General features: G+C 39.2%; 1 protein-coding gene across 1 annotated transcript in view; it reads left to right on the plus strand.

Moving 5' to 3' along the window:
- The window catches only part of LOC126174967 (cylicin-1-like), a 59,357-nt gene extending 44,660 nt beyond the window's left edge, over positions 1–14,697 (plus strand). The window contains exons 6-7 of the mRNA XM_049921436.1: positions 11,419–11,487; positions 12,444–14,697. Of these exons, the coding sequence (XP_049777393.1) occupies positions 11,419–11,487; positions 12,444–12,505 (131 nt within the window). The 3' untranslated portion in view covers positions 12,506–14,697. The remainder of the gene's footprint in view (positions 1–11,418; positions 11,488–12,443) is intronic.
- The last annotated feature ends 8,206 nt before the right edge of the window (positions 14,698–22,903 follow it).

The following is a 22,903-nucleotide window of genomic DNA, read 5'->3' on the forward strand; positions in this document are numbered from 1 at the left end:
TCTACACATGGGACTTCCAAGGCTACATGCCCCATTTCCTTCAGGAATTTTTAAAAGGCAGAGTTTTCAAGATATGTGTGGATTCTGCCTTGTCAGACATCTTTATCTAGGAAAACTGGTGCCTCAGGTCTCTGTTGTGAGCCTTGACCTCCTGGCTATACCCGTTAACCTTATTTTGGTGTAACTCCCACCGGATATCGATGGATCCCTTTTCGTCGACGATTTTGCGATCTATTGCAGTTCTCCGCAGACTTGTCTCCTTGAGTGGCATCTTCAGCGGTGTCTCAATTGTCTTTACTCGTGGGGTGTCAACAATGGCTTTCGCATTTGCTCTGACAAAACCATTTATATGAATTTCTGGTGGTGCAATGGGTTTCTGCAACCATATTTACATGTTGGCCCTATTGCTCTTCCATCACTGAAACTAGAAAATTCCTGGGGCTCATGCTTGATAGAAAGCGTTCTTACTCCTCCCACACGTCTTACCTGGCCACCTGCTGTACCCAGTTCCTCAGTGTCTTACATGTCCTCAGTGGTATGTCCTGTGGAGCAGATCAGACCATCCTCCTCTTTTTGTACCAATCCTTTGTCTGTTTGAAACTAGACTATGGGTGTTCTGTTTATGCATCTGCACATCCGTCCATCTTATGTGATCTAAATACAACCCACCATCATGGAATCAGTTTGGATGCAGGTGCCTTTTACACTAGCCCAGTTCAATCTCTGTGCAGCGTTGCTGAACTACTGCTGTCTTACTGGCGCGACGTTCTCCTCAGTCATATGCCGTTTGTCTGCCATGATTGGCCACCCTTGCTATGCCCCGTGCTTCAATGACTCCTTTGACCACCATCATGTGACACATCCCTCTTCTGTTACCTTCTAGAGTTTGCTTTCAGGTATTGCTCCAGGAGCTTAACTTCACGCTACCTGCATCTTTCCCAGTGGGTGTGAACCCTTCATCATCTTGCTTTTGCGTGGTGGCCCATGTTCACCTAGGATTTCGTTCACTTCCTAAGGAAACTACTCCAGCTTCAATCTATCACTGTAAGTTATTCTACCTTCTCATGGAACTTAGCGATACTACCTTTGTGTACACTGGTGGTTTCTGGACTGACAGTGGTGTCGAGTGTGCCTTCATCATTGACACCGATGATTTTTGGTATCAACTTCTGGGCCACTGCTCAGTATTTAACAGAGCTCTTTGCCTGTATCGAACCACACAGTACATTCTGTGACTGTTTTCAATTGTCATCTACTCCGATTCTTTTAGTGCCCTTCAGAGACTTTGTGTGCTGTACACAGTCCTCCCCTTAGTGCAACAGGTCCAAGAAATCTTCCACTTGCTCACTCTTGAGGGACCCACTATGGTGGTTATATGGTTTCCTGGTCACGTTGGTGTGACAGGAAACGAGACGGCTGCCAAGGCTGTAGTCGTCCTACCTCAGCCCCTAGTTCTTCCATTCCTTCTGAGGATCTCTGTGTTGTCGTATTTCAGCAGGGGTTGTCGGCACTTTGGCACCACCACTGTTCTTCTTTTCATGGGAACAAGCTCTGGGGAATTAAACCTCTTCCAGTGGCTTGGCAGACTCCTCTCGGCCCTCTCGCCATTAGGAGATCGTTTTAGCTAGGTTGTGTATTGGGCACTGTCACTTAAGTCATTGCCATTTGTTAAGTGGTGATCTCCCGCCACTTTGTGCACGTTGTCCTGAACCTTTGGTGGCCCTCATTTCATGATGGAAAAGCCACTTTTTAACCACTTACGTTCTAATGTATGTTTGCCATCTGAGTTGTCAGGTGTATAAATTGAAAGAATCAAAAGGTGTCATTTTCCACTTTGGTTCAGAAGACTGGGCTGTGTGTGTGTGTGTGTGTGTGTGTGTGTGTGTGTGTGTGTGTGTGTCCAATAGTTTATTGTCTCTCTGTGTGTGTGTGTGTGTGTGTGTGTGTGTGTGTGTGTGTCCAATAGTTTATTCTCTACTGCAATGTGTCATGCTGCTTCTACATGGTGAGTAGCGATCTAACCTATTTCATTGTGTTACACAGTGTGATGATAAAAAAAAATGAATTTTTTTTTAAGTTCAAATTTTTTTTTCTTGTTGGTACACATGTTTCTGATATGTTTTCATGTTCAGCTATTTTGAATATTTAGTTTGTTGACAGTTAAAAGATTATACTTGTTTTTGAGTGCTCGGAGAATTTTTACTTTCGAAAAAGGTTGTTCATAGAATTTCTGTTAAATTATGCCTGAAACATAAATGAAAGTACAGTATTGCAATTGAAATGGTGACTGTGGCTTTTATTGAATCTACTATGAGTAAGACAAGAGTTTAAGAGCTTCAAAAATGGCTGAGAAGATGTTGAAGACAGTGACTTCCCTGGATGCCCTAACACATTGATTATTGCTGAAGTAAAAAAATGATTGTGGAAACTCACCAAATCACCGTCCGAGAGATTGCTGATGATGTCAGTATATCCTTTTTTGCCTCATGCCAAACATTTTTTTTGGGTGTTTTGGGCATGAAACATGTTTATTCCAAATTGTTGAATTTTGACCAAAAACAGTTGCATGAACATTGCTCAGGAATTGCTGCCTGAAGTAGTCAACGATCCAGAGCTTCTAAAGGTTCTCGCAGGTGATGAAATTTGGGTGTATGGTAGGATGTTGAAACCAAGGTCCAATTGTCCCAATGGAAACTGCCTGAAGAGCCAAGATCGAAAAGAATTCCACACGTTTAATCACATTTGAAGGTTCTTCTCACTGTTTACTTTGATTACAGTGGGGTAGTGCATCATGAATTCCTACTGTGTAGTTATGTGGTCAGTAAGGAATACAATCTGGAAATTATGCTTTGTTGGCATGAAGCAGTCCAAAGAAAAAGGCCAGAATTGTGGCTAAACCACTCCTGTAAATTGCATCATGATAATGCTCCTGCTCACACCTCAGTGCTTGATGATTTTTGGCAAAAAACAATACCATTATGTTGTCTCAGCCACCGCATTCGCCAGACATAATCCCCGGTGCATTCTTTCTATTCCCAAGGCTGAAGAGACCCGTGACGGAACGCTGCTTTGCCCCTGTTTATGAGATAAAAAAAAGAATTGCTGAAGCAGCTGAACACCATAATGAAAAGTGAGTTCCAGGAGTACTTAAAAGACTGGAAAAAGCATTGGCACAAGTGTATTATGTCTCAGGGGGATTACTGTGAAGGGGACTAAGTTGATGTTGAATAAATAAAGATTCTTCCAGAAAAATGAAAATTAATTTTTGATCACACCTGATATACTTAAATATTCATCTATATAATGAAGGCATTGATGCTGTGAATATTACACTAAAGATTGTAATATCAGAGAGTTCATCATGTTCTACTCCCATCCGAAAAGTAAATTTGTGATACACTAATTGCTGGGATAGGTCAAATAGAAGTTTCTGTTGTGTATCGTAGTAGGGCCACAAATATCAATTTGCTTTAATAGTCAGTTGCCCTTAACTGTACTAAACTCCACCCAAACATACCGTGAAGGCCCAATGGTACCAACCAGCAGCCATGTCATCCTCAGCCCGAGGGCTTCACTGGATGCAGATATGGTATGACATGTCGTCAGCTCGCTGCTCTCTCAGACATATGTCTGTTTACAAGACTGGAGTCACTACTACTCAGTCAAGTAGCTACTCAGTTTGCCTCACAAGGGCTGAATGCACCCTGCTTGCCAAAGTGCTCGGCAGACCAGATGCTCACCCTTCCCAGTGCTAGCCCAGCATGACAGCACTTAACTTCAGTGATCTGATGGGAACTGGTGCTACCACTGTGGTGAGGCTGTTGGCAGTTGACCTTAACTATTTCCGTTATTTTAAGGAACAGAGGAGTTATGTAATTTATGTACATAATAAAGAAGGAATCAATTATACCTGAGATTGGTTTACAAATCTCATGGTTTGCTTTCTTTGCAACTGGGAACTATAAATAGCTGCTGTTGAGTTCCCCAATATATGTTCCTGAATTAGTATGGGAATTAAACTAGACATGATAAACATTCTTTATTGTTTTCTTACAGTTGCTGGTTAACATACAAACTTTATGGAAGCTTTTGCTTAATTTTGCGTTTGAATATACTAAATGCTTATTCTACTGTAAAGCCTGTAAGAATTTAGTTTGTTTTGTTACAAACTGTTTATTATTTATGGAGATAACTGTGATGTAAAGATGTTTGTTCTGAGGATTGTGCAATCATAGTGAGATAGTCTTTGTGCTGTATCTCATAAGTTGAGTAGTCTGTAACCAGTTGCTGAGCTGTTTCATTCCTGTCTCTTCTAGTAATTCCCAAAATGTTCTATTAGCATATGTCAGAAATGGTTCTACACTTTAATTGTAAATATAATGTTTCATGCAAATTTTAAACTTGGTTTTCAAAACACTGTTTAGTTTGCCTTAACCCTTTCAGATAATTTTTTAGTCTTCTGTTTATTTCTTTATCTATACAGTCATCATCTTCACCTGTGCTAAATACAAAAACTCCTCAACTGATCATCTAACTTCACTGACAATGTATACAACTTTCATTTTGATTTGTTCCTTGTACCCAATTTTTGTATTATTGTAGTTGACTTTGAATCCTACTGTCAGACTTCTTGTATTAAGTTTATTTGTTGTTTAGTTTTATCCATACTAAAGCAAATCAGTAAACAAAGGTGGTTTATATATGTTCTATGGGCTCATATTTCTTTTTTGCTTTCCATTTTTAAGGAGTTGAGAACTTCCTCTAAGGCAGTTGAGAACAGTTTTGGTAACACACACTTTCCCTCCTAAACTCCTCCTTTTGTTCAGAATTTTGTACTGTGCTGATGATTTGTAATAGAATCAGTAGTATTTACATATATTCTTCAATATCCGTATAGATTTAAGAAATGTGTTGTTTCTGTCTGGTTGTTAGTAAAGATGGTGCTATGTTATTCCAAATGTAGAATATTCCTTTTCTCAGTTAATATCTAATGATTTGCTGTTTTGTTGAAGACAATTTTAATAAGTACACTGTCTAGTCACATTAATGTGACCACCTGTCAAAAACTTTTGCAGCATGGACCACTGCGAGACATGCAGAAAGAGTCAATAAGGTTCTGGAAGGTATCGACATGTGAAACCATGCCGACTCGAGTGCCATGGCCAGCTGTGCAAGGTTTCTTGGTTGAGGATCTATGGTGTGAACAACCTGATTGAAGTGGTCCCTCAGATTCTCAAGTAGGTTTAAATCTGGGGAGTTTGGTGGCCAGAGGAGTACGATAAACTCATGCTGGTGCTCTTCGAACCATGCATGTACACTGTGAGCTGGTGACAGATTGCACTGTTGTGCTGGTAGATGCCATTGTGCTGAGGAAAAAACAGACTGCATGTAGTGTTGGACATGGGCCTCCAAGGATAGATGCATACTTTTGTTGATCTATTGTGTGTGCCAGTATGGCAAGATCACCCAGGAAGTGCCACAAAAAAATTCCCCAGAGTTTAACGCTCCCTCCTGGTTGCAGTATTTGGTTTCAGACGTTTCACACTGTGCACGCCAACAACCTTCTGTCTGATTTAGCATAAAACGTGATTCATCAGAAAAAAACACCTGCCACCACTCGGGGAGATGTCCAGTTGTGATACTGACATTCAAATTCCAGCCTTCATCTCCGATGAACAGCAGTCAGTACAGGTGCTGCCTAGATCCATATGCAGCAACATTCACTGAATGGTAATTGAGGAGACACTGCTGGTAGCCTGATGGTTCTTTGGGGTAGTCAATGAGCTTGCCTGTCCTCATTTCTGCAACCTTCATCTATGACTGATGCACCACAGTTACCTCACTGCTGGTTTTGGATAGTGCCATTTTGCCATGCATGGTATACTTCAACCATGGTGGTAATCAAATGATTTACAAACTTAGCTGTTTCAGAAATGCTTGCACCCTTGACCTAAAAGCCATTGATCATGCCCTTTTTGATGAGAGGTAAATCACTTCATCTCCACATTACAGTGCTATTTTCCACTTAACACCCAACATACTTTATATACCCTCCACTGTTAGTGCTGCCACCAGGCGTGTGAGAGTGGTTATTGCATATTGACACAGAACATGGCGATGGTCATATTAAAGTGACTGGACTGTGTATATTCTTCATTTTGCAGAGCTTGGTGATATATGCAAAGTAATTTTTAACAAGGCAATTGCAGTGGTCGGATTTGGGGAAGTAACTTTCTCCAAAGACATTCTAAAAATAGTTTTGCAAGTATCCTTTCCATCACTTTACTTTTCATATACCATTCATTTTCACCATTCTTCAAATGATTTCATACAACTAATTTAACATTACTTCTGGTATGCCATTATTTTCATTATTAACTAATTTGTGTTTTGTGATTCATTACTAAAACTATACTAATATTTCTTTAAATGTATGAATGCTTGCAAAATGTTCTCTCTTTTGTCAGTTTTGGTCCTCATCTACCGTCAAAAGAAAATGAATGTTGTATCTATGTGACATATGTTCTTGTTCTATTTTCTCCATGGAATTTTTCAGTTGTTGGTATTAAGAAATTTTCATTGTATTTTCTCACATCCTTTTGAAGATATTTTCAAATAGTTTTACTTAGTTCAGCATACCTAAAATATAATTACTGCAAGAGATTAAATGTAGTAGAAAATACTGCATGATTTAAAGGGTCACATCAGCTGCAATTATTATTGAGCAACACTCCACTTCCAGGTAAATGGAAGGACCACTGGCTTCATGTAAATGATTCTCATGTCAGACGAAGATACTAACACAGTGCCAAGCAGCCAGTTTCCAAGCCTATGCTGTGATTTGTGACTTCTGGAATGCATCCAGTACAGTTATGCACTGTTGCCTAATGAAAAAGATTTGAACATGTGGAATGTCAGACCAGCTTTGTGATTAGACTGAAGTAGTCAAGGCAAATAGACCACAGCACATCATTTTTCGGTTTTACACCAAGGGATTGAGGCCAGACTGAGATTTATTGGAAGGATCCTCAGAAGATGTAGGAGGTAGCTTAAAGAACCTTCATTTGGTTGATACCTGAGTACTGCCTATCAGTCTAGTTCCTGTACATATGGGGTTGACAGAGGAGATAGAGAAGATCCAAAACAGAGCACTGCATTTCATCACAGATTTGTTTAGTAATCACAAAAGATGTCACAAGAGTTTTGTGCAACATGATGCGGTTTCTATAAGTGTCAGCAATCTATTGCTGCCTTTTATGTATATCTGAGCTCACGTGAAGGCTTACCAGAAATTGTTCTTTCTCTGCATCATTTACTTTTGGAACAGGATAGTGGAGGATATGACAGTGGTACACAGACTGTCCTCTGCCACATATCATAAAGTGGCTTGCCGAGTGCAGTTTTATATGTAGAAATATTACCATTTATCTAATAAATGTCATAGTGAATCAAGTTTTAATCAGAAGTTACTAAGAACTGCAGGTGGAGTGACACCTTTGCACATGTGGAAAAAATCCTTGAGATTTTACTCATCAAAGGCAACCTATATTTTGAAATTTATTGTAGCTAACTCCACTGAGTTTCTTGTTCAAAACCTTCCCCTTGACTTGAAAACAAGGGGACCAGAATAGTTCTGGGGACAACACTGCTAATTGTGAGCTTTGCTGAAATTCTGTGAGCAGGGCTGGTCTTCTTAACATTGTCTTCCAGTCACTGGAATAATCCAGATACAGCCTCAGAGCAGAGACAGTAGGTGTCATTTCTTCCAACATGCCATAATTTGCATTTAGAAACAAACTTCCTGGCAGATTAAAACCATGTGCCACACCGAGACTGGTATCGTGACCTTTGCCTTTCATGTGCAAGTGCTCTATTAACTGAGCTGCCCATACACTAATCATGACGTGTCCTCATGACCTTATTTTTACCAGTACCTCATCTCCTACCTACCAAATGTAACAGGTCTCCTGCAAAACTTGCAGGACTAACACTCCAGGAAGAAAGGATATTGTGGACACATGACATAGCCAAGGCCTGGGAGAGAAGGTAAGAGTCAAGGTATTGGTGGAAGAAAAGCTGTGAGGATGGGTTGTGAGTCACACTTTGGTAGGTCAGTTGGTGGAGCACTTGTCCACAAAAAGCAAAGGTCCGGACTTCGAGTGAGCACACAGTTTTAATCTGCCAGGATATCAGTGCACATGACACTGCAAGGTAAAAATTCATTCTGGTGACAGTCAGAATGATAACCCACTACTTCTGAACAATTACTAACTGAACGTGTGCCTGAGAAATGCATTCACAGTGAGCTGCATTCCAACTGGTGCATTGTATTTCTGAACTGTAAGCAGCTAGGGCTTAACTTGAAACTAAAAAAGAATTATTGTGGTGTTGCGGTACAAGCATTAAAAAGTCCCTTTAAGGACTGAAGTTACAACACACAAAGTTTTTTTTTTTTTTTTTTTTTTAAAAAAAAAGAGAAACACCTAGGACAAAAGTTACTGGTTTCCTGAAGCTGCTCAGAAGATTGTGTCTGGCACTTTTGTATCAAGGCTTTGCTCACAAACACTTACCTAACAAACTCATAGTAGTAGAATGCAGACAGTGTTCACTTTGAAACGGGTAGCCAACTGGAACACAATATGACCATTATAATATACCCAAACACAGTATTATGCCACAGCAGTTGACTTTGAGTGAGTTATGTTTACATTGTGATCTTAAACTTTCAAACACATCCTTAGAATGAACTGGTAAAAAGATTATAAAACGGTAGAAATGGTGCATTAATTATGTAACACTTATGCACTTAGGGGGTGATTATCATCTGAAAAAGATATTCTTGCCAAAGTTAATAGGATACGCAACTGAGCTCACAACAATCAGTTTACTATGAAATATGTTATGCACAAACTTGAAAGTTTCCAATAAATTCTCAAAATATACCAAATCATTTTATATAGACTCAAATTAAGGGCAATGATTGCCTGCAAAAATTTGGACAAACACAAATGTAGTATGTAACTGTCAATGCTGTATGAATTTTCCATGGCTCTCATAAGCACTTAGAAATATTTCGAAGGAAATTTTATATTTATAGCTGCTGTATCAAAAACATTGTGGTGTCTGTACCATCGGACATGTCCGACAGAACGACCACACACACATGCAAACGTAAGTGCTTAGTTATATGTAAGTTTCAATATAGTTTATGAAATGTAATGGGGAATATATGTGCATGATTTTTTTTTTTTCACACTGCTGATTTAGAGATAACTTCTACTCTAGAGTGCCCAAGATGAAAACTGTAGTGTCAGTTTGTCCTACTCAGAACAGAGAAGATTGTGGAACACAATAAACATGTTTTGCTGGCATATGACTAACAGTGCAAATGTCACAGTGAAGAATGTTCTGCAGCTGTGATACAGACACTCTCTACTGTTGCTGTATAGTGTGTGCAAGGTTAAGATAGTATAGAGACTGAGTTAATGAAAGTCAGTTTGAAGGATGTAGCATACTTACACAGTGACAGCAACAACAAATGTTTTTTCACATCTGTGGTAAGACATGTCTCCCCTTCAAGACCAAACTACTTTGGTTGAGGCTTTCAATGTTAAGCTCTGTCAGTGATCAAAGAATGTAGTAGAGATTTTCAGGTAAAACAGTCTATGATTTGGAGCACTAAAACTGTAACTACAGTGATCTCGTAGAGGTGTGCAGATAAGAAGGCAGATACACGATGGGTTCTACATGTAAGATACAGAGAATTTGTGTGCTCGGTTTCTCTGTCCCATGTCATATGCTCCAGCCATTGTCTATCTTGGAAACTGGCAACAGTGATGTGACTGCCACACTGGGCCACTCTTTCTGCATCTAACTCCCTAGAAGGATTTATATGCTCAGAAAACCGCTGTTCCTTAACATAATACGCCTGTCTTTGCTTTATGCTACCCACAATGAACACTATGGTCTCAAAGTACCTTCACCATACCTAAAATAAAGTGGATGTCAATTCTAGATGCTATATGCACACACCGTAGTGCATGCTGAAGTCAACCCATTGTGCATCAACTCCCATCTGCCTTCTTATACTGTCCATCCAGAAAGTTCAGAGACTGATTTTATTCCCGGTTTGTAAGTGACGTCAGTGTAGTAATTACAGTGGCGGCTTGAACTAACAGTTGTAAGCAACAGAGGTGCAATTGATCAGTCAGTTGTGAGCATTGGTGTTTAGTAATGGATATGTGGCCATAGTGTGTCAACGTTGTCATCGCAAATTGCAATGGGACAGTGAGTAGTGATTTGATTTCATGTTTTACTGTGTAAAAAGGTTATTGAGACATTAGTCCATTGGAGAGGCTTACAGTGATAATTGTTTGTCATGCGTGAGTGTTTGAGTGGTTTAAACATTTCAAAGAGGGCCGATGTCCCCCAAGGACAGCGAGGTCAGTGCATCCCATCTGAAGATCATCAGATGGAAACATTGAGAAAATTTCTGATCTTCTAAAACAATCATCTCTTGTGCAGACCTGTTTTGAAGAAGAGAGAAGTGTGTGCAGAGTTCGTTCCCCACACCCTGACTCTCGGATAAGGACGACATTGTGTAGTTGCCTGCCACGAGTTGATTAAAATGAAAAATGTGAACAGTTACTTGCTGGAAAAAACTCATCACAGGTGATGAGACTTGACGTTATTGATAAGAAGATGCAAATGACAGAATCAAAAGTGAAGATATTGCTCATTGCCTTTTATTGATGCTTGCAGCACTGTCCGCAGGGAATTTGTCCCCACGAGCACCACTATAAATTCCCAGTATTATTTGGGTGTCATGGATCAACTGTGCAATACAAGTCAGAGGGTTCGCTCACAAGAGTGGAAGGGAAGGGAGTTCTTCTTGCTCCATGACAATGCGATAGATCACATGGCTGCGGTTGCAGTGCAATTGTTAGTGAATAAACAAATTCCCATTGTTATCCACTCTTAATGTTCACCATATTTGGCACTGACTGACTTTGTATTTAATTTTCAAGCATATTAATTCATGTGAAGGATCAGTGTGTTGACTACATGATTGAAATTCAAGCCAGTGTGACGTGCAAGTTGATCATCATCCTAAGGAAGGACTATTCTGACAGTTTCATGTGACTGCATGAACATGCTGTGCATTGTAATCAAATGGGGGAGGGGAGGTAGGTTTGTGTGTGTGGGGGGGGGGGGGGGTGGTGGGGGGGGGAGAGAAGAGGGGAGAGAGTGAGAGTGAGGGAGGGGGGGGGAGAGGTCTTGAATGTAGTTACATAAAAATGATCACATTTTTATCTGTTCTCATTGAAAGAAGAGGAGGCCAAATATTAGAGGCAGCTGCATATTAATATTATCTTGTTCAGTTTGTGCTCTGAAATTAAATAATTAAAAATTTTTCAGTGACTTCAAAATCTGCCCCAAAACAGAAGGTGGAGCCAGAGAATGCTGTAGCTTTCGATGAACTTGGAGGTAATAATTTGTACTTTTTTTAGTTTTAAAAAGTTTGCCTGTATCTTAACTGAAAAAAAAATTATACTGTAGCATGGTACAAGGATTAAAAATCCTGGAAAATAATTGTAGAAACTGAGGCCTGTAATATTCACTGCACTGAATAATCTACTGAATAGATGAGCTGTAATGTATATTCCACACACTTCTTTGTTGTACATTGTATGTGAAACTATTTAACCAATTTATGTATTGAATGAAGGGAAAAAATGTAGACATTGCTCTTATATTGCCTTTGTTACGTTAAATAGTACAGAAAATGACATGCAATATTATGGAGGCAGTAGAATTCTATCACATCATTATCCTGTTCTGTAAACCTGCCTGATAATAGTTCATAGCTATAAATGTCTGTCTTTCAAAAAATTCCATTTTTATTTTTCTCTGCATCTGTATTTCATCTAATTGATCATGCAATGAAAGTTTTCTACTGTACCAATCGACCCAGCCCTTCCTGTTATCTCCATAAACATACCCCATATTTCTGTTGTGTTCTCTATAGGGTGCCTATGAGCCATAATTTGTAAAAAGTGCTCATCAACTTGACTGTAGGTAACTGCTCTGAGATAGATCATTAGTGATTTATGTAACATGATACTGTTGAATGTTTGAAAGAGGTTGCTGTTGCATATGCCAATTTGATAGGCAGTCTACCAACCTGACAACAGTTTCTGTTGTTAAGTGATTGTCTAAGCTTGAAATGACCCCGCAAGGCATGATGATTGACTGAACTGCCAAGCTGTTTCTTTTGGGCAGGTCTTGCCAAGTTCCTTTCTCCTTCTTTGTCAATATTTGAGGTGGTATACTAATCATAGTATGTAGCTAAGTTTTTATTGCACTTTACTCAGTTTCAGAGAGCTTTTAACTTAAACATATAAAAACTTCATTAGATATATAAGATGTTATTCATTTTACAGATGTCTGGAAAGAGGCAAAGCCTGATAAGAAAGCCAAGAAGAAAGTTAGGAAGGATCTCTGAAGAGAGATACCACGCCATGAAGGAGGGAAGAAAACTTAAATTTTGTCTTGAGGATTTCAAGATTTATTTTTGTACAGTCCTGGGCAACTAAAATCTGGAAGTTATGTATGCTATAGTGGTTGCTGTTTGTTTTCATGGCCTACATGCTGTAGCATTTCAGCCTTAAAATATTGGTTGCTGAGCAATCACATTTAAATGGTACTACTTTTGACTTCCTTTCTGGAGGTTGTGTTCTTTTAGGGCAGTGTGAAAGGTCCATTGAACTTCTGCAGTTCAAGGCAATTTGTGGTAGAGTACCTCCTATGTACATGTGGGTTGTCGGACAAGAGTTGAACAAGTGGAGATGCATTGGACAATCTTAAGTAAAGTCCAAGCTGTAAAAACCTTAGAGCCCATGTACTAGAGCAAAGAATTTCATTATTTTTTTCAAAAATATTAAGTGTTCAAAAAAACTCGTAGATTTTTTTCCTGTATTTCAGTAGGCAGTAACTCGTAGTGTGGGGAACAGTTGCTAAATGGTATTGTAGTACAGATTTTGTGCCACGTGCAAATCTAAAGAAAAAGTTAGTACCGAAAAAAACTGGGGCCAGACTTAAGATTAGTGTTAATTCACAATGTTGGTCCTTATACCTCTAAAGTGAGCGTAAAGAGTTTGACTTGCATAAAATATTGGATTGGACTGCAAATAAATCTTATTTTTCATAATTTCCAGTATTTGGGGAAAGAGAGAGAACAGGTAATTATTTTTCATCACCTGTACTTCAATTTTCATCTTAGTGAAAGTATTTAAACCTCTGCAGAAGAATAGAGATGTAGAACTGAATCACATTGCCTTTGCTTGTACTTCATTCTTGTTTAAAGACAATAAGATCTCATATAATTAATTTAAAATCAAGAATATTTAATTTTTCTATGGTTTAAAGATAACAATAAAAATATTTTGTTGGGTTTTGTAAATGTGTGAAGTATAATATATGAATTATTGAGAAGTGCAATCTGTCCTGTGGAACTTGCATTACTAGCACCATTTTTGGGGGCACATACATGTCAAAGACACTTAAGGCCATCTCTCTTAGAGTTACGAGATTTACAGCAGTTACAAAAGGGGAACAACTGTCAGTACAGTCAGTATCTTTTCTATATAATAATATATACACTGAAAAATTTGCTGATATTATATTTTCATAATGTTCCCCTTATTTCACAAGGCTTTCACATTATGCATGTATCTACTTGTATTAAGGGCATCTTACAAGACACTGACAGTCCTTCTGCATTACATTTGTGGTGCATTCAACTGTGTCGTCATGCTGTTTGTGCAATATGTATAAGCAATGCATATCTGGAGATTCATAACATATATGAAAATTATTTTTTTACAAATGTGATCATAGTTATATCATTTAATGCTGCATGTGATATGTCAACTAAATAATGTACAAAGTTTGATCATATTTTTTTGTAAATCATATATGCATTACCTAGGGAATAAGAAAGTGTTCAACATGAAACTTCTTTCCTGTAAAAGTGAACTGTTTTTACAATGGTCTGTTAAGAAAAATATTCCGGTGCTAAATTTTGTGCATGAGCTAATGTGATTTAAAATTGTGATCTCCGTTAAGAGTGAGTTAAACATGACATACTGTTACGAGTAATACATTAATCCATATAAAATTAAATTGGAATAGTAGAAAGCTTGTGCCAAAATGATATGTGAAAGTAATAGTTTGCATACATAAGAAATTTGGGATCCATTTTTTACCATATATTGGAAATAGCACAGATTGTTTATATGTTCCTTTATGTGTTGTGCATTCTCTCTCTCTCTCTCTCTCTCTCTCTCTCTCTCTGTGTGTGTGTGTGTGTGTGTGTGTGTGTGTGTGTGTGTGTGTGTGTGTGTGTGTGTGTGTGTGTGCGAGAGAGAGAGAGAGAGAGAGAGAGAGAGAGAGAGAGAGGAGGGGGGGGACTAGCTTCATTTTTGGCTGTTTTAATATATATTGTAATTTATTTTACTGCTTTTTACAGAAAAATGAAAGAAGTTAACTGAGGTTACTGCTATTTTTGACCAGTGTTTTCTTGCAATCATTATGTTGTGTGTATTAGTACTCTTTTACTATTGGGAATGGTGTAACGCAATATCAATGTTTCACTGGAAATGTGTACAAATTAATAAATATGAAGATGGCAATACATCCTTGTTTCCATAAAAATGTGTTTTCTGTTTACAAACATCCATTATCACTATCAATATTGTGTATTTTAGTTTTATGTTAAGAGAGATGCATAATCTATTTTTCCTAGATTGGATATTGCAGCTCCAGTCTTATTTACTGTTTTGCAAATTTCTGGTCTTGTTTTCAGCCCAGTGTTGTAGTTGCCTGTGGATCTTCATTGTTTGGCATGAAATGGGCATGTGAAGTGTTTGAGGATTGAAGTAAAAACTTCAGTTCGTTACAAACTCCTTTATCCAGCTATCCAAATATTGCAAAGGAGAGTCGTGGTGGCATTTATGTAATTTAAGGAGTCTGAACAGTAGAGGCACTGATTCACACACACACACACACACACACACACACACACACACACACACACACACACACACACACAGAAAGGGTTGTATTGGTTAAGATAGGGCACCGTTGCTCCAATGGAGAGTTAATCAGAAATAGACTGTAGGCAATGAGGTCATTCCAGATTGTTTTGCAGCAGGATCTTAGTGGCCCTCAGTGTGTAGCAATTGCTGTGCATCTACATCTATGTCTACATCTACATACATACCCTGCCCTGTACCATAGCTAGTCATTTTCTTTCCTGTTCCACTTGCAAATAGAGCAAGGGATAAATGAAAGCCTATACGCATCTGTATGGGCCCTAATTCTCTTATCTTCATGGCCCTTACGTGAAGCGTACATTGGCAGCAGTAAGATCACTCTGTCAGCTTCAAATGCAGGTTCTCTTAATTTTCTCAGTGGTGTTCCTTGAAAAGAATGTTGCCTTCCTCCGAGGGATTCCCATCTTAGTTTCTGAAGCATCTCCATAATACTTTCTTGTTGTTCGAACCTACTAGTAACAAATCTAGTAGCCCACTTCTGAATTGCTGGCATTGTTTAGTAAGAATACACTTGATCATTTTAGATTTCTCAGTGTACAAAAAGAACTATACCACAGGCTATGTTTTTAATTCTGTGTTTTATCTGAGCACTCAATTGGGTTTTAGTTTACACTGATAATTCTAAATAGGGAAATTCACTTGGCTGCACTGTTATTTCCAAAATATGCTCTCAAGATTTGCTTGCCTAATACAGTCACAGTGTATGACACTGAATGTTATGCTATTTTGAGGGTGCTGGAGCAGATGTGGTGTCACTGTGCTACCAAATTATTCATCTCCACAAACTCCCTAGAGCTCTTCAAGCTATCCATTGCATGTACACAGTGGAATGCTATATTCAGATGACCCGTGACATGCATTTCCAGTTAGAGGGTGCGGGGCAAGGAAGTGTCTTTCTGCCAGGTACCATTGCATATGGAAATGCAGGATAATGAAGCAGCTAAAGATGCCTGCTTGGAAAATAAAATTTATGAATGTGCTGTCCCTGTGCATGTATTTATCTTGCTGTTGAGGCATATATCCTGCACCTCTCCGAAGAGAAGTGGTTAGTGTTGACGAATGACAAGCTGTGGTTGGTGAGGCAAATGTCATGGCTATGGTGTTCCTCGTCCAGCTACTGTGAGGGGAGGAAGTACTTCTAACTCCCCTCCAGAATACGCACTTTCCTCTGATGCGTGGATTCCCCCTCAGGCCGCAGGAGCCACCTCTAAGCAGTGCTCGTAGTGTAAAGAGATCTGTACACTGTATTTGAACTGACTTTGTTTATCTCAATATATGAGGACCACAGTCATCTTACCAGCTGACCTCCCATCTATTTTGGAAAACAATGAATTGAATGTGGTTCACGTTTTAAGATTCTGTGTGATATCCATCCATCTACATAGTAGATTCTAATGTTTTTCTGGGGCGTCTGTTTTAACTTTTGTTTTCCCATGGATCAACCAGGCATTGTTCTGTGTTAACATTTTAGCTGTAGCGTAGTTATAGCCTGTAATTGTAACCATAAAATGACTTAAGACATAAATCTTCTGGTCATTGTGTGCAAGTGTTAAGTGCTTTAATGTTCCTTTTGTTGGTTATTATGATACTGAGCAGTGGTGTAAAGTTTCTTTGGGAGCTATATTTCTCATTCATTTGCTCACATTGTTATTTCTTCACACTCTGCAGTATTTCATGGTCAGACTTTGTTTCTCAAAGTGTTGCAGTTATTGCTGGAAGTTAGACTACAATTAAGGATGCCCATACAATAACTTGTAGGGAGGGAAGGGGGGTGTCTAGACCTGACAGAATAGAGTACTTTTAATATTTTGAGAGATGAATGGCCACTTGTAAGTAGCCATAAAAAAAGCTGCAGCTCTGTCCCTGTTAAAAACCTGCGTAATACTGACTCGTAATATTTTTTTGTAAGACAAATACCTGATTGCACTAATTTATTTCCTTTCCCTGAGACCCTGGGGGAAGGGGGCAGCATGGACCCGTTGTCCCTGCTATGAGCACCCTCAAGTACGATCCAGTATCCAAATTCTCGAAGTGAATGTGACGCTTTTCAGAAACTGTGTTGTACATTCGATTCTCATTTACAGTGACCATGCATAACAAAGGCTGTTTGTTATCACAAATACATTAATATGGACTATTTCCAAAACTGTCTGTCAAAGTGAACAGATTCTAACTATTGCATCATACCTCCAAGGCAGGACTCAACGACAAAATAAACCACCCAACCAGCAGGTACTGCAAATGTAGTAAGAATGTTATCAACCTGAGTTGCAGACCCATCCACTCCAGAATGCATGCACATAAGTAAAACAAGTAGCAGACTATGCCAAGTCATTACTGAAATAAACTTTTTATCGTGACGATCATCATTTGTTGGTTCCGTAGATGCTTGTGCAACAGATCACTTTGCCAAAGTGGCATGTCCAACTACAGATTCCTCCTCTTAGGCAAATGATGTCATCACTATTGTAAAAGGCAAATAAACAAGTAACATTTTAAGTTCAAAACTAAATTTAACCTTCTTAACTAAAACTATCAACAACTGCAATTGTATCTCATATGTAATAGATATACTTATGAATATGAATCCTCAGATAACAAATATTTACGACCAGTATTGTTGTGGTCTGCAGTCCAGAGACTGGTTTCATGGAGCTCTCCATGCTACTCTATCATATGCAAGCCTCTTCATCTCAGATTAACTGCTGCAACTTCTGAATCTGTTTAGTGTATTCATCTCTTGGTTCCCCACTATGACTTTTACCCTCCAAGCTTCCCTCCAGTACTAAATTGGTGGTCCCTTGATGCCTCAGAATGTGTCCTACTGACCCATCCCTTCTTCTAGTCAAGTTGTGCCACAAATTCCTCTTCTCCCCAGTTCTATTCAGTACCTCCTCATTAGTTACACGATTTACCCACCTAATCTTCTGCATTCTTCTGTAGCACCACATTTTGTAGGCTTCCACTCTCTCCTTATCTACACTGCATATCTCCATATTTCACTTCCATACATGGCTACATTCCATACAAATACTTTCGGAAACGACTTCCTGACACTTAAATCTACACTCGATGTTAACAAATTTCTCTTCTTCAGAAATGCTTTCCTTGCCATAGCCAGTCTACATTTTATATCCTCTCTACTTTGGCCATTATCAGTTACTTTGCTTCCCAAATAACAAAACTTATTTACTACTTTAAGTGTCTTATTACCTAATGTAATTCCCTCATCACCACCTTGTTTAATTTGACTACATTCCATTATCCTTGTTTTTCTTTTGTTGATGTTCATCTCATATCCTTCTTTAAAGATAATGTCCATTTCATCCTGCTGCTCTTCTAGATTCTTTGGTGTCTCCAACAGAATTAATGTCATCAGCAAACCTCAAAGCTTTTATTTTTTCTCCGTGGATTTTAATTCCTACTCCAAATTTTTCTTTTGTTTCCTTTACTGCTTGCTCAATATACAGACTGAATAACAATGGGGATAGACTACAACCCTGTCTCACTCCCATCCCAATCACTGCTTCCCTTTCATGCCCCTTGACTCTTATAACTGCCATCTGGTTTCTGTGAAGACTGTAAATAGCCTTTCACTCCCTGTATTTTATCCCTGCCACCTACATATTTTGAAGAGTATTCCAATCAACAGTGTTAAAAGCTTTTTCTAAGTCTACAAATGCTAGAAACATATCTTATAAGATAAGTCTTATGGTCAGTATTGCTTCGTGTGTTCAAAAATTTGTATGGAATCCAAACTGGTCTTCCCCAAGGTCAGCTTCTACCAGTTTTTCCATTTGTTTGTAAAGAATTCGTGTTAGTATTTTGCAACTGTAACTTATTAAACTGATAGTTCAGTAATTTTCCCACCTATCAACATCTGCTTTCCTTGGGACTGGAGTTATATATTCGTCTTGAAGTTTGAAGGTATTTCCCCTGTATCAGACATCTCACTCACCAGATGGTAGAGTTTTGTAAGGGATGGCTCTCCCAAGGCTATCAGTAGCTGTAAAGGAATGTTGACTATGGCAGGGGCTTTTTTTTACTCAGGTCTTTCGGTGCTGTGTCAGATTCTTCACACTGTATCATATCTCCCATTTCATCTTCATCTATGTCCTCTTCCTTCCATAATATTGCCCTCAAGCACATTGTCCTTCTATAGATCCTCTACATACTCCTTCCATCTTTCTGCTTTCCCTTCTTTGCTTAAGACTGGATTTCCATGTGAGCTCTTCATATACACACAGATGGTTCTCTTTTCTTCAAAGCTCTCTGTAACTTTCCTGTAGGCAGTATCTATCTCACCCCTAGTGATATGTGCTTCTACATCCTTACATTTGTCCTCTATAGCCATACCTGCTTAGCCATTTTAAACTTCCTGTCACTCATTTTTGAGACATTTGTATTCCTTTTTGCCTGTTTCGTTTATGGCATTTTATATTTTCTTCTTTCATCAATTAAATTTGATATTTCTTCTGTTACCCAAGGATTTCTACTAGACCTCGTCTTTCTATCTGCTGCCTTCAATATTTCATCTCTCAGAGCTACCCATTCTTCTTCTACTGTATTTCTTTCCCCTGTTCTTGTCAACATACCCTAATGCTCTCTCTGAAACTCTTTATGATCTCAGGTTCTTTCAGTTTATCCAGGTCCCATCTCCTTAAATTTGTACCTTTGCGCAGTTTCTTCATTTTAATCTATAGTTCATAACCAATAAATTGTGGTCAGAGTCCACATCTGCCTCTGAAAAAGTCTTAAAATTTAAAACCTGGTTCCTAAGTCTCTTACATTATATAATCTATCTGCAACATTCCAGTGCCTCCAGGCCTATTACACATATACAAACTCCTTTCCTGATTCTTAAATCAAGTGTTACCTATGATTAAGTTATGCTCTGTGCAAAATTCTACCAGGCGACTTCCTTTTTCATTTCTTACCCCCAGTCCATATTCGTCTACTACGTTTCTTTCTTTTCCTTCTCCTACAGTTGAATTTCAAGCCCCCCCTTGATTATTAAATTTTCGTCTCCCTTAACTATCAGAATAATTTCTTTTATCGCATCATACCTTTCTTCAATCTCTTCATCATCTGCAGAGCTAATTGTCATATAAATTTATAGTACTGTGGTAGGCGTAGGCTGTGTGTCTTTTTTGGCTCCAATAATGCATTTACTATGCTGTTCGTAGTAGCTTATATCTCTCTCTCTCTCTCTCTCTCTCTCTCTCTCTCTCTCTCTCTTTCTTTCTCTTTCTTTTCTTTTTTATTTAAACATACTCCTGCATTACTGTTATTTGATTTTGTATACGTAACCCTGTATTCACCTGACCAGAAGGCTCATTCCTCCTGCCACCGAGCTTCACTAATTCCCACTATATCTAACTTTAACGTATCCATTTCGCTTTTTAAATTTTCTAGCCTACCTGCCCAATTAAGGGATCTGACATTCCATGCTCCAATCTGTAGAACACCAGTTTTGTTTCTCCTGATAACAATGTCCTTCTCAGTAGTCTCTGCCTGGAGATCCAAATGGGGAACTATTTTACCTCCGGAATATTTTACACAAGATGACGCCATCATCATTCAACCATTCAGCAAAGTTGCATGCCCTTGGGATAAAATATGGCTGAAGTTTGCCATTGCTTTCAGCCGTTTGCAGTACCATCACGGCAAGGCTGTTTTGGTTGCTGTTACAAGGCCAGATCAGTTAATCATCCAGACTGTTGCCCCTGCAACTACTGAAAAGATTGCTGCTGCCCCTCTTCAGTAACCACTTGTTTGTCTGGCCTCTCAACAGATAACCTTCCATTGTGGTTGCACCTGCGGTATGGCTATCTCTACTGCTGAGGCACACAAGCCTCCCCACCAACAGCAAGGTCATTGTCCATGGTTCACGGAAACCAATATAGTTCATTAAACAGTTTTACAGTATCTTGCTATTTTATACTCACAGACTTTGTCGAATTGTCCATATCTCACTTAACCAACTATATTTTTCATGGAACTTGGGCTTTACTATCCATACTTGTTATTCCTTTGGAAATCACTGGGTGTGTGCTGTGCTATCACTTAGAATCTCCAATAAAGTTGGAATTTCCTCTAATAAAAACAATTAGGAAAAGTAAATTCCCTTCCCTCTTCCCCTAGGATTAGTATATGAAAGTCTACAAAGCTGTAATGGCAAATTGGCCTAGGTAAGTTGTTATGGGAAATACATTCATTGTCATGACACTGGTTTCCTCATCAGACACTCGTGAGCTGTGTTAGTGCATACTTTTAGAATTCATGAAACTGTTGCCAAACCAGAGGAGTCATATGTTTTGAACACTTAAAAACTCTTGGTTGTCTGGCATTCTATTATCAGTTGCCTATTTTTCCAATCCTGAAGAACAGCATACAAAACTTGGATACTTTCTTATTTATTATTCCATTTTTAAGTTGGCTTATAGAACAGGTTAACAAACTTGGGTAAGTTCATCTACTGTGTTACTATTGAGAAACCTCTAAACTAATGGTACATACTTCTGTAGTAACTGTCAAGATGCACACCTTTCCACTGAAAGGTTATTACTAAACAATCATTTAACTGTCTGCAGTGATGATGTGCCTATTTATGTATTCTCCTTTCTCTCTCAGGTATAGGTCATCCTTTTCCTTTACATTCACCTGTCCTTTCCAATCCACCATACATACATACATACATACATAAGTACTTACATACACACGTAACAATAATGGAAATTTGTGGATGGAAGAATACATAAAATAAGGGAAAGGCAATCAATTGCAGAGAATTTGTGTGTGGTGTACAGAAATACACAATGGAAAACAGTTAACTCTAGTTTTTGAGCTCTGGCTCTTTTTCCTTAGGAGTACACCCATCCCTGCACCACCTCTGCGGGTCCGGGGGTAACAATAGGCCCGAGGTATTCCTGCGTGTCATAAAAGGCGACTAAAAGGAGTTTCACACATTTGGTCCTTTATGTGATGGTCGCCTGTATCGTTTGACCTCCACTCTTCAAAATTTTCCCGAAGAGTGAGCCAGCTGGGGAAGGGTGCCTTACATGGTGCATTGTGTCCGTTGTGCATTGAGATTTTAGCCCACTTTCTCGTCGTCACATTTCAGTCCCGCTCATTCTCCGTCTCTTGGGTGGGGGCACCTTCCTGGTGTATTTTCCACCATCCACTATGCAGTGTCGCTTTCTGCATCAACGATAACCATGAACTTCTTTGCACCTGATATCCAGCATGGTAACCAGTCTGTTGTGGTGGGGCTGCCATGTACCCTGTTGGTTGTAGCCCCCTGACCACACAGGGATTGCTGTGCTGATGCCTGCGCCGTTAACTCCCCACATATGCCAAGAGGTAGATGCCCATCCCCTGGGGCATCGAGGCTCCTGGCAATGACCATCCTGCTAGGTGGCATCTTTGCTGTGGCTGGGTGGTGCCTGTGGGGAGGGCCCCTGGTCAGAGTGGGTGGCATCAGAGCAGATGACATGCGATGAAACGTAGTCCATCATCGCTTGCTGGTGGTGAAACACCAGCAGTCTCTAAGTGTTCACGAGCTCAATTCAACACACAGAAGTACGACCCCAAATTGTTCCCCTCCCTGGCCATACCATGGGAGTAACGTCAGGCTAAGAATGGCAGCAGATCTTATTCGCCCTGGTACCTTGTATGTTAACTGATGTGGAATCTTTCATGACGATGAAGTCTCAGTTTTTTGTTGAGCATTTAGAGGACAAGTTTGGGGAGGCAGAGGGATTGTCCAAAATGAGATCTGGGTCAGT

The sequence above is a fragment of the Schistocerca cancellata genome, chromosome 3 (assembly GCF_023864275.1).
Source record: "Schistocerca cancellata isolate TAMUIC-IGC-003103 chromosome 3, iqSchCanc2.1, whole genome shotgun sequence".
Classification (NCBI taxonomy): domain Eukaryota; kingdom Metazoa; phylum Arthropoda; class Insecta; order Orthoptera; family Acrididae; genus Schistocerca; species Schistocerca cancellata.